The sequence below is a fragment of the Salvelinus alpinus genome, chromosome 6 (genome assembly GCF_045679555.1).
Source record: "Salvelinus alpinus chromosome 6, SLU_Salpinus.1, whole genome shotgun sequence".
Classification (NCBI taxonomy): Eukaryota; Metazoa; Chordata; class Actinopteri; order Salmoniformes; family Salmonidae; genus Salvelinus; species Salvelinus alpinus.
The window spans coordinates 6,664,254-6,681,124 of NC_092091.1; the positions used below are offsets into that span (position 1 = coordinate 6,664,254).

The window sequence follows — 16,871 nt, forward strand, 5'->3', positions numbered from 1 at the left end:
ACATCACGACAAGAGAGACAACACAACACTACATAAAGAGAGACCTAAGACAACAACACAGCAAGGCAGCAACACATGACAACACAGCATTGTAGCAACATAACATAGGGTACAAACATTATTGGGCACAAGACAACAGCACAAAGGTCAAGAAAGTAGAGACAACAATACATCACGCAAAGCAGCCACAACCGTCAGTAAGTGTCCATGATTGAGTCTTTGAATGAAGAGATTGAGATAAAACTGTCCAGTTATGTAAAATGTCTTTAATATAATGTGTTTGACAATGGTTTTGGGTTCCAGTCTAACTACATTTGAGTCATACAGTCTGAAGAAGAACCACAGAGGAAGACCCACCTGCAGCTGTCCGGATGGGGACAGTTGTGTGATGAGATGTGTTGGTGTGTCTCCAGGATGTGTAGATCTATAAGGGAAGGGGATGATATTTCCCCTGCTTCCTCCTCTGTGTTGCTGTGTGTGTTATCCCGGCGTTGTCTCTGAGGCAGGCTCTGTTGGCCTCCAGGCCCACCCGGGCCAGGCAGACGGTTCGTGGCCCCTCCTACAACCCCCAGGTCTCCTGCAGGGGCAGGGGCAGGTCTCTTCGCCTTGGACAGGTACATGGGGGCGGAGGTGTGGCTGAGACGGTTCTTGTAGCGTCCGTCCTTGTCCACAGGCCTGGACTTGGCCTTCTTGTTGATACTGCCCAGACTACTCAGCTCTACAGGAGAGAGGAGAGAGACTGGTGTCATGAATGCTGCTGTCAACAAACGCAAGTTGATATATTTATTGTTTATGAAATGTTTACTCACTGCTTATGTATGGGTTATGTATGGGTTATGTATGGGTTATGTATGGGTTATGTATGGGTTATGTATGGGTTATGTATGGGTTATGTATGGGTTATGTATGGGTTATGTATGGGTTATGTATGGGTCATGTATGGGTCATATATGGGGCATGTATGGGTCATGTATGGGTCATGTATGGGTTATGTATGGGTCATGTATGGGCTTTAGGTTATGAATGAAGTGAAGGTATGGGTTATGTATGGGTCATGTGTGGGTCATATATGGGGCATGTATGGGTTATGTACGGGTTATGTATGGGCTATAGGTTATGAATGAAGTGAAGGTATGGGTCATGTATGGGCTGTAGGTTATGAATGAAGTGAAGATATGGGTTATGTATGGGTTATGTATGGGTCATGTATGGGCTAAAGGTTATGTATGGGTTATGTATGGGTCAGGTATGGGTTAAGCTTTTCATCTGGTGTGGTAGGACAGATGGGTGTTTTCTTACCCGATGAAGATTGGTTGTTGCTTGGCGACAGAGCAGTTGCTGATTGGTTGTTTGTAGCAGTTGTAGGCGGGCAGCAAGCTGCAAGATTGGACAGTGAAGGAGAGGGCGGGACTGTATCTGTACAGAACAGATATGACAGTTATTCAATCCACTGTAAAATGTAATGAAGTAGGCTGCCATTGATTCATATAGATCCCAGTGTGTGTCGCTGACCTGGAAGTGTCGGGGTGGTGGATCGAGGCCCGGAGGCCGTCCTTCTAGATGATCCCACTGCAGACCTGGACCTGACGGATGTCAGAACATTTAACCTTTATTTATTTAACTAGGCATGTAGTGGCTTCCTTTCCTCTTTACCGTAGCCACTGCCCAAGCCTGAAGCGGGGTTGTTTCGGACGCATACACTCCACACTCAATGTTTCCAAACGGCCAAACATTCAATGAGATCCAGGGATATGGTGCAACAAAAAATGTTTATTCTTCTTATCTAACAAAAAGGTATTCTCCAATCAACTTAAAGCAGAGATTACTTGAAATGCAAATACATATTATAATATGACCTGTCTGTATTTCTGTATGTATGTCTGTATGTCTGTACGGTCAAAAAACTATACCGCTCCCGCATCTAGCAAGGACTCCCCCCCCCCGAAGGCCCAACTTCCTGCCTTTATACTAACACACTTACCACAGTACAATGAATGGGCAAGAGGGGGGCCCAAAAGCTGAGTTACACTAACAACAAATGAATACATCTCAATCAGGTAAATAAATCATAAAGGACCTAATATTTCATCATATACATTCATATTTAATATATTTACACAAATGTACATGGAGCTCAGTATGTTCAGTCTTTTATACAAATATGTCCAAATCGGCTCTAACTAGGCAAATCAGTTAAGAACAAATTCTTATTTTCAAATGACGGCCTACCGGGGAACGATGGGTTAACTGCCTTGTTCAGGGGCAGAATGACAGATTTTTACCTTGTCAGCTCGGGGATTCGATCTAACAACCTTTCAGTTACTGGCCCAACGCTCTAACCACTAGGCTACCTGCCGCCACATTACAGTACAGTCAGAGAGAACACAGAGAATAGAATAGAATAGCAGCGACAGCGTCAGGTGGGCGGGGCTGAATAAATCATGTAAAGTAATCAGAGAGTAGTGTGTCTGTATGGGCCTACTTCATGTACATGTGTCTGTATAGGCCTACTTCATGTATATGTGTCTGTATAGGCCTACTTCATGTACATGTGTCTGTATAGGCCTACTTCATGTACATGTGTCTGTATAGGCCTACTTCATGTATATGTGTCTGTATAGGCCTACTTCATGTACATGTGTCTGTATAGGCCTACTTCATGTATATGTGTCTGTATAGGCCTACTTCATGTACATGTGTCTGTATAGGCCTACTTCATGTACATGTGTCTGTATAGGCCTACTTCATGTACATGTGTCTGTATAGGCCTACTTCATGTACATGTGTCTGTGTAGGCCTACTTGTACTGTTCCAGACTGGACTGGCAAGCAAGTCAACAGTAGAAATGAGTCGTGACCTTTTGAGACACAGCCTGGGAAACATTCTTATCACAAACCTACAGTACAGGAATAATCAAAGATAAGAGAATGGGAGAGTGAGAGGGGAAAGACAGAGTGAGGAAGAAGGAGAGAGAGATAGAGAGAAGGGAGAGAGAGAGAGAAGGGAGAGACAGAAAGACATAGCGAGGAAGAAAGAAAGAGAGAGGGAGAGAGAGAGAAGGGAGAGACAGAAAGACAGAGCGAGAGAGAGCGAGAGAGAGCGAGAGAGAGCGAGAGAGAGCGAGAGAGAGCGAGAGAGAGCGAGCGAGCGAGAGAGAGAGCAAATAGGGAAGAAGAAAAGAGGAGAGCACGGGAAGAGAGACAGAAAGATAAGATGTCATACCATGGAAAGAGTGGTGGACAGATGAGGTATCTCATATAGTGAATATGGTTGAGGTATCTCATATAGTGAATATGATTGAGGTATCTCATATAGTGAATATGATTGAGGTATCTCATATAGTGTATATGATTGAGGTATCTCATATAGTGAATATGATTGAGGTATCTCATATAGTGAATATGATTGAGGTATCTCATATAGTGAATATGATTGAGGTATCTCATATAGTGAATATGGTTGAGGTATCTCATATAGTGAATATGATTGAGGTATCTCATATAGTGAATATGATTGAGGTATCTCATATAGTGTATATGATTGAGGTATCTCATATAGTGAATATGATTGAGGTATCTCATATAGTGAATATGATTGAGGTATCTCATATAGTGAATATGATTGAGGTATCTCATATAGTGAATATGATTGAGGTATCTCATATAGTGAATATGATTGAGGTATCTCATATAGTGTATATGATTGAGGTATCTCATATAGTGTATATGATTGAGTTATCTCATATAGTGTATATGATTGAGGTATCTCATATAGTGTATATGATTGAGGTATCTCATATAGTGTATATGATTGAGGTATCTCATGTAGTGTATATGATTGAGGTATCTCATATAGTGTATATGATTGAGGTATCTCATGTAGTGAATATGATTGAGGTATCTCATGTACAGGTACGTCTAAAACTCTGTATGCGCCTGATGAGAACATACCCAGCCTTCTCAGAGACGTCGCCTCTGTGGTGCAGTGTCAACACGTACAGGACGGACATGGAGATGACACTGAAGGTCATGACGACGACTAGAGCCAGAATGATTCCCTGCATCACCCTGTGGCTGATACAGCCCTGCTCTGGTGTTGGGCTCTGTAACCACACGGAGGTACAGGTTAGAACCACACACTGATACAGCCCTGCTCTGGGGTTATAATTTAATTATAATAATAATAATAATATTATAATATATGTTAATCACAATATATATATATAAATAATAATATATGTTAATTCGACTATCTGTTAATCATAATATCTGTTGACCATACTTTATTTTAATTATAATATAGGTTAAGCATAATATCTGTTTATCATAATGTATGTTAATTATGATATATGCAAATCATAATATATGCTAATTATACTATTTGTTAATCATAATTTCTGTCAATCCTAATGATCCTGACTAAATACCATCCATTTTGAGTCCATAGATATTTTGATACGTAGAGAAACATACAGGTCAGAGAGACTCACCTTGCTCCCAGGTTTGACTGTCTTCTTCTTCTTCAGAGGGACACTTCCTGCCCTGCTGAACTGGCTTCCTGATTGGCTGGAGAGACGGTAAGAAGATGAAACCATCCGCCAATGACATACAGTATGTCATTTAATGTAATTCAACTGTGCTTGATCACGTTTGCAGTGGTACAAAGGAACCAATGGAATAGTAGCCTACCAGTAGTGTAAACTCCAAGCTAAATCAGGTGCACCTATATATCCAGGTGTGTCCTACCTGGTGGTGCCTCCGCTGACGGTACTCTTCATGCTGTCCAGACGGCGGAGTTTGGCCAGCTTCCTGCTCCAGCGCTCCAGCTCATCTATACGAGTCTCCAGGTTGTCAGTCAATTTACACAGCTCCTTCACAGCTCCAACGTTCTCCATGAAGATACGATCCTAGAGAGGAGAGGGAGAGAGAGGAGAGAGAGAGAGGAGAGAGAGAGAGAGAGAGAGAGAGGAGAGAGAGAGAGAGAGAGAGAGAGAGGAGAGGGAGAGAGGAGAGAGGGAGAGAGAAGAGAGGGAGAGAGACGAGAGAGGAGAGAGAGAGAGGAGAGGAGAGAGAGGAGAGAGAGAGAGGAGAGAGAGAGAGAGAGATAGAGAGGAGAGAGGGAGAGAGAGGGAGAGAGGGGAGAGAAGGAGAGAGAGGGAGAGAGTGATTGACCCAAACTTAAGGAAAGCTTTGACTATGTACAGACTCAGTGAGCATAGCCTTGCTATTGAGAAAGTCCGCCGTAGGCAGACCTGGCTCTCAAGAGAAGACAGGCTATGTGCACACTGCCCACAAAATGAGGTGGAAACTGAGCTGCACTTCCTAACCTCCTGCCCAATGTCTGACCATATTAGAGACACATATTTCCCTCAGATTACACAGATCCACAAAGAATTCGAAAACAAACCCAATTTTGATAAACTCCCATATCTACTGGGTGAAATACCACAGTGTGCCATCACAGCAGCAAGATTTGTGACCTGTTGCCACAAGAAAAGGGCAACCAGTGAAGAACAAACACCATTGTAAATACAACCCATATTTATGCTTATTTATTTTCCCTTGTGTACTTTAACCATTTGTACATCGTTACAACACTGTATATATACATAATATGACATTTGTAATGTCTTTATTCTTTTGAAACTTCTGTATGTGTAATGTTTACTTTTAATTTTTATTGTTTATTTCACTTTTGTATATTATCTACCTCACTTGCTTTGGCAATGTTAACACATGTTTCCCATGCCAATAAAGCCCCTTGAATTGCATTGAATTTAATTTAATTGAGAGAGAGTGAGAGGGACAGAGAGAGAGAGATAGAGAGAGAGAGAGAGAGAGAGAGAGAGACAGACAGACAGAGAGAACGAGAGAGAGGCATAGAAGTTAGCGTTTGTGTGTCTGTTGTCATATTCCGGAATCTTTTCCAGAGTTGTCGGGTCCTTCAGAAATCTCGATTGGAGGATTTCCCGTTTCCCTCCCCAGTTATTCCCTCCTGTTTCCAGGAATTCCCTAACTTGGATTTTTAAAAGAACTTGGTTGCTATGTGTGCGTGCAAAGCGTGTGTCTCACCTTGTTAACCACCAGGAGTCTAGGGATGGTCTCTCCGTTAGAGCAGATCACATCTCCGCCCTCCTTCACAGCTTCAGGCAAGATCTGCTGCACGTCCTGAGCTATCACTCCTGGATAATACAACACCTTACTGTAAACTCATATCACTCCTAGATAATACAACACTTTACTGTAAACTCATATTACTCCTAGATAATAATACAACACCTTACTGTAAACTCATATCACTCCTAAATAATACAACACCTTACTGTAAACTCCTATCATTCCTGGATAATACAATACCTTACTGTAAGCTCATATCACTCCTAGATAATACAACACCTTACTGTAAACTCCTATCACTCCTAAATAATACAACACCTTACTGTAAACTCCTATCACTCCTGGATAAAACAACACCTTACTGTAAGCTCATATCACTCCTAGATAAGAATACAACACCTTACTGTAAACTCCTATCACTCCTAGATAATACAACACCTTACTGTAAGCTCATATCACTCCTAGATAATACAGCACCTTACTGTAAACTCATATCACTCCTGGATAATACAACACCTTACTGTAAACTCCTATCACTCCTAGATAATACAGCACCTTACTGTAAACTCCTATCACTCCTGGATAATACAACACCGTACTGTAAGCTCATATCACTCCTAGATAATAATACAACAACTTACTGTAAACTCCTATCACTCCTAGATAATACAGCACCTTACTGTAAGCTCCTATCACACCTAGATAATAATACAACACCTTACTGTAAGCTCCTATCACTCCTAGATAATAATACAACACCTTACTGTAAGCTCCTATCACTCCTAGATAATACAACCCCTTTATAGTAAGCTCCTATCACACATAGATAATACAACACCTTACTGTAAACTCCTATCACTCCTAGATAATAATACAACACTTGACTGTAAGCTCCTATCACTCCTAGATAATACAACATCTTATTGTAAGCTCCTATCACTCCTAGATAATACAGCACGTTACTGTAAACTCCTATCACTCCTAGATAATACAACACACTACCGTAGCTCCTGGAGACAGGGGTCATAGATGAAAGGTCTGTCAGAGCATCATGTATACATACAGACACATAGCCACACTACGCCAATGCAATGTACGGGAGGATATAAAATATAAAAATAACTCACCGATACAAATGTTATTAAGACGGGAATACATTTTCTAGTGCTACCGATTTCTGTTAATTCATTGTATATAAAGTATAATCCAAAACGACAGTGTAAGTTACCGGTCTCTGGGCTGGTGTCGATGCCCATGCTGGAAGCAAACTCAGGCTTGTACTGATAATGGACCAGCCTCATCTGACTGATCCGCTTCAGGTTGCCTGTAGTGTCCACCTACACACACACACACACACACACACACACACACACACACACACACACACACACACACACACACACACACACACACACACACACACACACACACACACACACACACACACATATACACATATACACACACGCACGCACGCAAAAGCTCACACACACACACATACACACACATATACACACACACACACACACATACACACACACACACACACAGAGATCTGGATATGACTATGGAGCTAGATTACAGACAGGTACATACGGCTATGTTGAAGTCTGGTTTCAGGACAACGAACAGAAAACAAGATATCAAATGTTGTCAATTATTCTAACACAAATTAAAACAATTTTAAAAAATTCTGTCAGGGAATTATTTTATTAAGATTTTGATAAGCATTTTTCATCACTACACTAACATGCAGACAGACAGTCAGAGAACACACCACACACACAGAGCAGTCTTATATATCTACAGTCCCCATCACCTCACCCCCCCTCAACCCCCCTCAACCCACCCCACCCTCACCTCACCCCCCCTCAACCCACCCCCACCCCACCCTCACCTCACCCCCCCCTCAACCCACCCCCACCCCACCCTCACCTCACCCCCCCCTCAACCCACCCACCCCCCCACCCTCACCTCACCCCCCCCCCCTCAACCCACCCCCACCCCACCCTCACCTCACCCCCCCCTCACCCCCCCCCCCTCAACCCACCCACCCCCCCACCCTCACCTCACCCCCCCCCCCTCAACCCACCCCCACCCCACCCTCACCTCACCCCCCCTCAACCCACCCCCCCACCCTCACCTCGTGGACGTTCTCTTTAGCCCGTATATCAGAGGGGTGCACCAGTGACCCCATGACCTTCAGGTTGCCGTGGATGACCATGGCCTCGTCTGGCCGGTCGGTGTTGATGCCGACCCGGCCGTGGTGGTACACCGAGTCAGGTAGCTGGCCTCGCTGCCACAACACCTCGCTGTCACTCTCAAACTGACCGGGGTTAGACGCCTGGAAACCCAGAGATAGACAACACACAGATATTTAGAGTTGAGGGGAGCTGTAAAAAATATCCTTTGATTTACATTCGTAATAGCAGGTCTTTCATTCCTCTTTTGTTTGCAGTGCTAGTAATATATATATACGCTGAGTAGCTTCCTACATGTTTTTGGTTGCTGGTCTGCACGTAATGTTTAAAACAGCCTCAACAAACATATAGATATTGACAGAAGAAATAATCAAGACCGTAACACATGAAGTCAGATAGGTATGAGGGGTTTGCCTCAATTTCATAGACATTTAGGAAGACAGTAAATTCAAATTTTTGAATTGTACATTTCTGTTTATTTCCTGCGAGGTACATTTTGAGGTAGATCAGAGGAGGACGGTCAGATAGATATGGCCAGACTGACAGAGGTTATTGAGATAGATCAGAAGAGGACGGTCAGATAGATATGGCCAGACTGACAGAGGTTATTGAGATAGATCAGAAGAGGACGGTCAGATAGATATGGCCAGACTGACAGAGGTTATTGAGATAGATCAGAAGAGGACGGTCAGACAGACCTGGCCAGACTGACAGAGGTTATTGAGATAGATCAGAAGAGGACGGTCAGATAGATATGGCCAGACTGACAGAGGTTATTGAGATAGATCAGAAGAGGACGGTCAGACAGACCTGGCCAGACTGACAGAGGTTATTGAGATAGATCAGAAGAGGACGGTCAGACAGACCTGGCCAGACTGACAGAGGTTATTGAGATAGATCAGAAGAGGACGGTCAGACAGACCTGGCCAGACTGACAGAGGTTATTGAGATAGATCAGAAGAGGACGGTCAGACAGACCTGGCCAGACTGACAGAGGTTATTGAGATAGATCAGAAGAGGACGGTCAGACAGACCTGGCCAGACTGACAGAGGTTATTGAGATAGATCAGAAGAGGACGGTCAGACAGACCTGGCCAGACTGACAGAGGTTATTGAGATAGATCAGAAGAGGACGGTCAGACAGACCTGGCCAGACTGACAGAGGTTATTGAGATAGATCAGAAGAGGACGGTCAGACAGACCTGGCCAGACTGACAGAGGTTATTGAGATAGATCAGAAGAGGACGGTCAGACAGACCTGGCCAGACTGACAGAGGTTATTGAGATAGATCAGAAGAGGACGGTCAGACAGACCTGGCCAGACTGACAGAGGTTATTGAGATAGATCAGAAGAGGACGGTCAGACAGACCTGGCCAGACTGACAGAGGTTATTGAGATAGATCAGAAGAGGACGGTCAGACAGACCTGGCCAGACTGACAGAGGTTATTGAGATAGATCAGAAGAGGACGGTCAGATAGATATGGCCAGACTGACAGAGGTTATTGAGATAGATCAGAAGAGGACGGTCAGACAGACCTGGCCAGACTGACAGAGGTTATTGAGATAGATCAGAAGAGGACGGTCAGACAGACCTGGCCAGACTGACAGAGGTTATTGAGATAGATCAGAAGAGGACGGTCAGACAGACCTGGCCAGACTGACAGAGGTTATTGAGATAGATCAGAAGAGGACGGTCAGACAGACCTGGCCAGACTGACAGAGGTTATTGAGATAGATCAGAAGAGGACGGTCAGATAGATATGGCCAGACTGACAGAGGTTATTGAGATAGATCAGAAGAGGACGGTCAGACAGACCTGGCCAGACTGACAGAGGTTATTGAGATAGATCAGAAGAGGACGGTCAGACAGACCTGGCCAGACTGACAGAGGTTATTGAGATAGATCAGAAGAGGACGGTCAGACAGACCTGGCCAGACTGACAGAGGTTATTGAGATAGATCAGAAGAGGACGGTCAGATAGATATGGCCAGACTGACAGAGGTTATTGAGATAGATCAGAAGAGGACGGTCAGACAGACCTGGCCAGACTGACAGAGGTTATTGAGATAGATCAGAAGAGGACGGTCAGACAGACCTGGCCAGACTGACAGAGGTTATTGAGATAGATCAGAAGAGGACGGTCAGACAGACCTGGCCAGACTGACAGAGGTTATTGAGATAGATCAGAAGAGGACGGTCAGACAGACCTGGCCAGACTGACAGAGGTTATTGAGATAGATCAGAAGAGGACGGTCAGACAGACCTGGCCAGACTGACAGAGGTTATTGAGATAGATCAGAAGAGGACGGTCAGACAGACCTGGCCAGACTGACAGAGGTTATTGAGATAGATCAGAAGAGGACGGTCAGACAGACCTGGCCAGACTGACAGAGGTTATTGAGATAGATCAGAAGAGGACGGTCAGACAGACCTGGCCAGACTGACAGAGGTTATTGAGATAGATCAGAAGAGGACGGTCAGACAGACCTGGCCAGACTGACAGAGGTTATTGAGATAGATCAGAAGAGGACGGTCAGACAGACCTGGCCAGACTGACAGAGGTTATTGAGATAGATCAGAAGAGGACGGTCAGACAGACCTGGCCAGACTGACAGAGGTTATTGAGATAGATCAGAAGAGGACGGTCAGACAGACCTGGCCAGACTGACAGAGGTTATTGAGATAGATCAGAAGAGGACGGTCAGACAGACCTGGCCAGACTGACAGAGGTTATTGAGATAGATCAGAAGAGGACGGTCAGACAGACCTGGCCAGACTGACAGAGGTTATTGAGATAGATCAGAAGAGGACGGTCAGACAGACCTGGCCAGACTGACAGAGGTTATTGAGATAGATCAGAAGAGGACGGTCAGACAGACCTGGCCAGACTGACAGAGGTTATTGAGATAGATCAGAAGAGGACGGTCAGACAGACCTGGCCAGACTGACAGAGGTTATTGAGATAGATCAGAAGAGGACGGTCAGACAGACCTGGCCAGACTGACAGAGGTTATTGAGATAGATCAGAAGAGGACGGTCAGACAGACCTGGCCAGACTGACAGAGGTTATTGAGATAGATCAGAAGAGGACGGTCAGACAGACCTGGCCAGACTGACAGAGGTTATTGAGATAGATCAGAAGAGGACGGTCAGACAGACCTGGCCAGACTGACAGAGGTTATTGAGATAGATCAGAAGAGGACGGTCAGACAGACCTGGCCAGACTGACAGAGGTTATTGAGATAGATCAGAAGAGGACGGTCAGACAGACCTGGCCAGACTGACAGAGGTTATTGAGATAGATCAGAAGAGGACGGTCAGACAGACCTGGCCAGACTGACAGAGGTTATTGAGATAGATCAGAAGAGGACGGTCAGACAGACCTGGCCAGACTGACAGAGGTTATTGAGATAGATCAGAAGAGGACGGTCAGACAGACCTGGCCAGACTGACAGAGGTTATTGAGATAGATCAGAAGAGGACGGTCAGACAGACCTGGCCAGACTGACAGAGGTTATTGAGATAGATCAGAAGAGGACGGTCAGACAGACCTGGCCAGACTGACAGAGGTTATTGAGATAGATCAGAAGAGGACGGTCAGACAGACCTGGCCAGACTGACAGAGGTTATTGAGATAGATCAGAAGAGGACGGTCAGACAGACCTGGCCAGACTGACAGAGGTTATTGAGATAGATCAGAAGAGGACGGTCAGATAGATATGGCCAGACTGACAGAGGTTATTGAGATAGATCAGAAGAGGACGGTCAGACAGACCTGGCCAGACTGACAGAGGTTATTGAGATAGATCAGAAGAGGACGGTCAGACAGACCTGGCCAGACTGACAGAGGTTATTGAGATAGATCAGAAGAGGACGGTCAGATAGATATGGCCAGACTGACAGAGGTTATTGAGATAGATCAGAAGAGGACGGTCAGACAGACCTGGCCAGACTGACAGAGGTTATTGAGATAGATCAGAAGAGGACGGTCAGACAGACCTGGCCAGACTGACAGAGGTTATTGAGATAGATCAGAAGAGGACGGTCAGACAGACACGGCCAGACTGACAGAGGTTATTGAGATAGATCAGAAGAGGACGGTCAGACAGACACGGCCAGACTGACAGAGGTTACCCTGACGATGATCCTCTCGGACACCTGCGCGGCCAACGTGAAGCTCTGACTGTGGGCCTGGGCCTGCAACGCTACCACCAACATGAAGTACCTACAGTATGGAGGTAAACAGGGTTAATCACCTACAGTATGGAGGTAAACAGGGTTAATCACCTACAGTATGGAGGTAAACAGGGTTAATCACCTACAGTATGGAGGTAAACAGGGTTAATCACCTACAGTATGGAGGTAAACAGGGTTAATCACCTACAGTATGGAGGTAAACAGGGTTAATCACCTACAGTATGGAGGTAAACAGGGTTAATCACCTACAGTATGGAGGTAAACAGGGTTAATCACCTACAGTATGGAGGTAAACAGGGTTAAACACCTACAGTATGGAGGTAAACAGGGTTAATCACCTACAGTATGGAGGTAAACAGGGTTAATCACCTACAGTATGGAGGTAAACAGGGTTAATCACCTACAGTATGGAGGTAAACAGGGTTAATCACCTACAGTATGGAGGTAAACAGGGTTAATCACCTACAGTATGGAGGTAAACAGGGTTAATCACCTACAGTATGGAGGTAAACAGGGTTAATCACCTACAGTATGGAGGTAAACAGGGTTAATCACCTACAGTATGGAGGTAAACAGGGTTAATCACCTACAGTATGGAGGTAAACAGGGTTAATCACCTACAGTATGGAGGTAAACAGGGTTAAACACCTACAGTATGGAGGTAAACAGGGTTAATCACCTACAGTATGGAGGTAAACAGGGTTAATCACCTACAGTATGGAGGTAAACAGGGTTAATCACCTACAGTATGGAGGTAAACAGGGTTAATCACCTACAGTATGGAGGTAAACAGGGTTAATCACCTACAGTATGGAGGTAAACAGGGTTAATCACCTACAGTATGGAGGTAAACAGGGTTAATCACCTACAGTATGGAGGTAAACAGGGTTAATCACCTACAGTATGGAGGTAAACAGGGTTAATCACCTACAGTATGGAGGTAAACAGGGTTAATCACCTACAGTATGGAGGTAAACAGGGTTAATCACCTACAGTATGGAGGTAAACAGGGTTAATCACCTACAGTATGGAGGTAAACAGGGTTAATCACCTACAGTATGGAGGTAAACAGGGTTAATCACCTACAGTATGGAGGTAAACAGGTTAATCACCTACAGTATGGAGGTAAACAGGGTTAATCACCTACAGTATGGAGGTAAACAGGGTTAATCACCTACAGTATGGAGGTAAACAGGGTTAATCACCTACAGTATAGAGGTAAACAGGGTTAATCACCTACAGTATGGAGGTAAACAGGGTTAATCACCTACAGTATAGAGGTAAACAGGTTAATCACCTACAGTATGGAGGTAAACAGGGTTAATCACCTACAGTATGGAGGTAAACAGGGTTAATCACCTACAGTATGGAGGTAAACAGGGTTAATCACCTACAGTATGGAGGTAAACAGGGTTAATCACCTACAGTATGGAGGTAAACAGGGTTAATCACCTACAGTATGGAGGTAAACAGGTTAATCACCTACAGTATGGAGGTAAACAGGGTTAATCACCTACAGTATGGAGGTAAACAGGGTTAATCACCTACAGTATGGAGGTAAACAGGTTAATCACCTACAGTATGGAGGTAAACAGGGTTAATCACCTACAGTATGGAGGTAAACAGGGTTAATCACCTACAGTATGGAGGTAAACAGGGTTAATCACCTACAGTATGGAGGTAAACAGGGTTAATCACCTACAGTATGGAGGTAAACAGGGTTAATCACCTACAGTATGGAGGTAAACAGGGTTAATCACCTACAGTATGGAGGTAAACAGGGTTAATCACCTACAGTATGGAGGTAAACAGGTTAATCACCTACAGTATGGAGGTAAACAGGGTTAATCACCTACAGTATGGAGGTAAACAGGGTTAATCACCTACAGTATAGAGGTAAACAGGTTAATCACCTACAGTATGGAGGTAAACCGGTTAATCACACATTTGTTTTTCATGTATTTCCATTAAATGTTTTTGACGGCCAAGTGAAGTGTACAATCTGGGATTCAAAAGGTATGTATGTATCAATATCAGATTACCCCTTTAACTGTGTGTGTGTGTGTGTGTGTGTGTTAGTACAGTACCTCTGCTCAGGGTTGTGTGTGTGTGTGTGTGTGTGTGTGTGTGTGTGTGTGTGTGTGTGTGTGTGTGTGTGTGTGTGTGTGTGTGTGTGTGTGTGTGTGTGTGTGTGTGTGTGTGTGTGTGTGTGTGTGTGTTAGTACCTCTGATCAGGGTTAGGTTTGCCTTTCTTCCTCATGTTATTGGCTGTGGTCTCGCTGAAGTGTAGTCGTCCCACTGTTACCTTGGTAACCTGCTCCGGGGGCAGTGTGACCCTGCAAACACAAAAACACACATGTATCATCAGTAATATGTCACATTTCTTTACGTTTTTACAATGTGACACAGCAGTTAAGACTGTAATGTAAATTGTAAAGTGGGCCTACAGTCCTTTCCTGCCCCCAAAAGGTACCCAGAAGACCTAGACTAACAGTCCTGGTATGAAGGGTCTCTACTCACAGTACTGGTATGAAGGGTCTCTACTCACAGTCCTGGTATGAAGGGTCTCTACTCACAGTACTGGTATGAAGGGTCTCTACTCACAGTCCTGGTATGAAGGGTCTCTCTACTCACAGTCCTGGTATGAAGGGTCTCTACTCACAGTCCTGGTATGAAGGGTCTCTACTCACAGTACTGGTATGAAGGGTCTCTCTACTCACAGTCCTGGTATGAAGGGTCTCTACTCACAGTCCTGGTATGAAGGGTCTCTACTCACAGTCCTGGTATGAAGGGTCTCTACTCACAGTCCTGGTATGAAGGGTCTCTACTCACAGTCCTGGTATGAAGGGTCTCTACTCACAGTACTGGTATGAAGGGTCTCTACTCACAGTCCTGGTATGAAGGGTCTCTACTCACAGTCCTGGTATGAAGGGTCTCTACTCACAGTCCTGGTATGAAGGGTCTCTACTCACAGTCCTGGTATGAAGGGTCTCTACTCACAGTCCTGGTATGAAGGGTCTCTACTCACAGTCCTGGTATGAAGGGTCTCTACTCACAGTCCTGGTATGAAGGGTCTCTACTCACAGTCCTGGTATGAAGGGTCTCTACTCACAGTACTGGTTTGAAGGGTCTCTACTCACAGTCCTGGAATGAAGGGTCTCTACTCACAGTACTGGTTTGAAGGGTCTCTTGCTGCGGTCTGACTGGGACTGCTCCACGTTAATGGACTGGTTCATTGCTTCCAGCTGGAAAACAGACAGGAGACAGGAAGGAGACAGGAGGGAGACAGGAAGGAGACAGACAGGAGGCAGGAAGGAGACAGACAGGAGGCAGGAAGGAGACAGACAGGAGACAGGAAGGAGACAGACAGGAGACAGGAAGGAGACAGACAGGAGACAGGAAGGAGACAGACAGGAGACAGACAGAAGAAAGGAAGGAGACAGACAGGAGACAGGAAGGAGACAGATAGGAGACGGGAGTGAGACAGACAGGAGACAGACGGGAGACAGGAGAGAGACAGACAGAAGATAGGATTATGAGCCAGACAGGAACAGGTGTTGATGAAAGACCCTGTTCAACTAATTATCTTACTGAGTATCTTCCATTTGACATGCTAGTCATTTAGCAGACTCTTTATCCAGAGAGACTTACAGTTAGTGGATTCATCTTAAGATAGCTAGTTGAGACAACAACATTACCACCACAATTTGGGGTCAATTCCATTTTGAAACTTCTTGTATTGACTGAATTTAAATGTTATTGACCCCGACCCTGATCACCCGTCTCCCCACCTCTCTCACCTTAACCCCGACCCTGATCACCCGTCTCCCCACCTCTCTCACCTTGACCCCGACCCTGATCACCCGTCTCCCCACCTCTCTCACCTTAACCCCGACCCTGATCACCCGTCTCCCCACCTCTCTCACCTTAACCCCGACCCTGATCCCCCGTCTCCCCACCTCTCTCACCTTAACCCCGACCCTGATCACCCGTCTCCCCACCTCTCTCACCTTAACCCCGACCCTGATCACCCGTCTCCCCACCTCTCTCACCTTAACCCCGACCCTGATCACCCGTCTCCCCACCTCTCTCACCTTAACCCCGACCCTGATCACCCGTCTCCCCACCTCTCTCACCTTAACCCCGACCCTGATCACCCGTCTCCCCACCTCTCTCACCTTAACCCCGACCCTGATCACCCGTCTCCCCACCTCTCTCACCTTGACCCCGACCCTGATCACCCGTCTCCCCACCTCTCTCACCTTAACCCCGACCCTGATCACCCGTCTCCCCACCTCTCTCACCTTAACCCCGACCCTGATCACCCGTCTCCCCACCTCTCTCACCTTAACCC

The 16,871-nt window shown here is 45.4% G+C and overlaps 1 protein-coding gene across 5 annotated transcripts in view; it reads right to left on the reverse strand.

The window, feature by feature from the left end:
• The window catches only part of LOC139578036 (myelin regulatory factor-like), a 73,417-nt gene that overhangs the window by 6,501 nt on the left and 50,045 nt on the right, over positions 1-16,871 (reverse strand). For 3 of the 5 annotated variants that reach the window (XM_071405176.1, XM_071405179.1, XM_071405180.1), the window contains 12 exons: positions 15,686-15,762; positions 14,743-14,853; positions 12,446-12,545; positions 8,260-8,460; positions 7,345-7,453; positions 6,072-6,181; positions 4,746-4,906; positions 4,490-4,565; positions 3,951-4,102; positions 1,513-1,583; positions 1,300-1,416; positions 358-718 (listed from right to left, as the gene is read on the reverse strand). In XM_071405176.1, the coding sequence (XP_071261277.1) occupies positions 358-718; positions 1,300-1,416; positions 1,513-1,583; positions 3,951-4,102; positions 4,490-4,565; positions 4,746-4,906; positions 6,072-6,181; positions 7,345-7,453; positions 8,260-8,460; positions 12,446-12,545; positions 14,743-14,853; positions 15,686-15,762 (1,646 nt within the window). The remainder of the gene's footprint in view (positions 1-357; positions 719-1,299; positions 1,417-1,512; positions 1,584-3,950; positions 4,103-4,489; positions 4,566-4,745; positions 4,907-6,071; positions 6,182-7,344; positions 7,454-8,259; positions 8,461-12,445; positions 12,546-14,742; positions 14,854-15,685; positions 15,763-16,871) is intronic. The other 2 variants (XM_071405181.1, XM_071405177.1) reach the window with 1 other exon arrangement.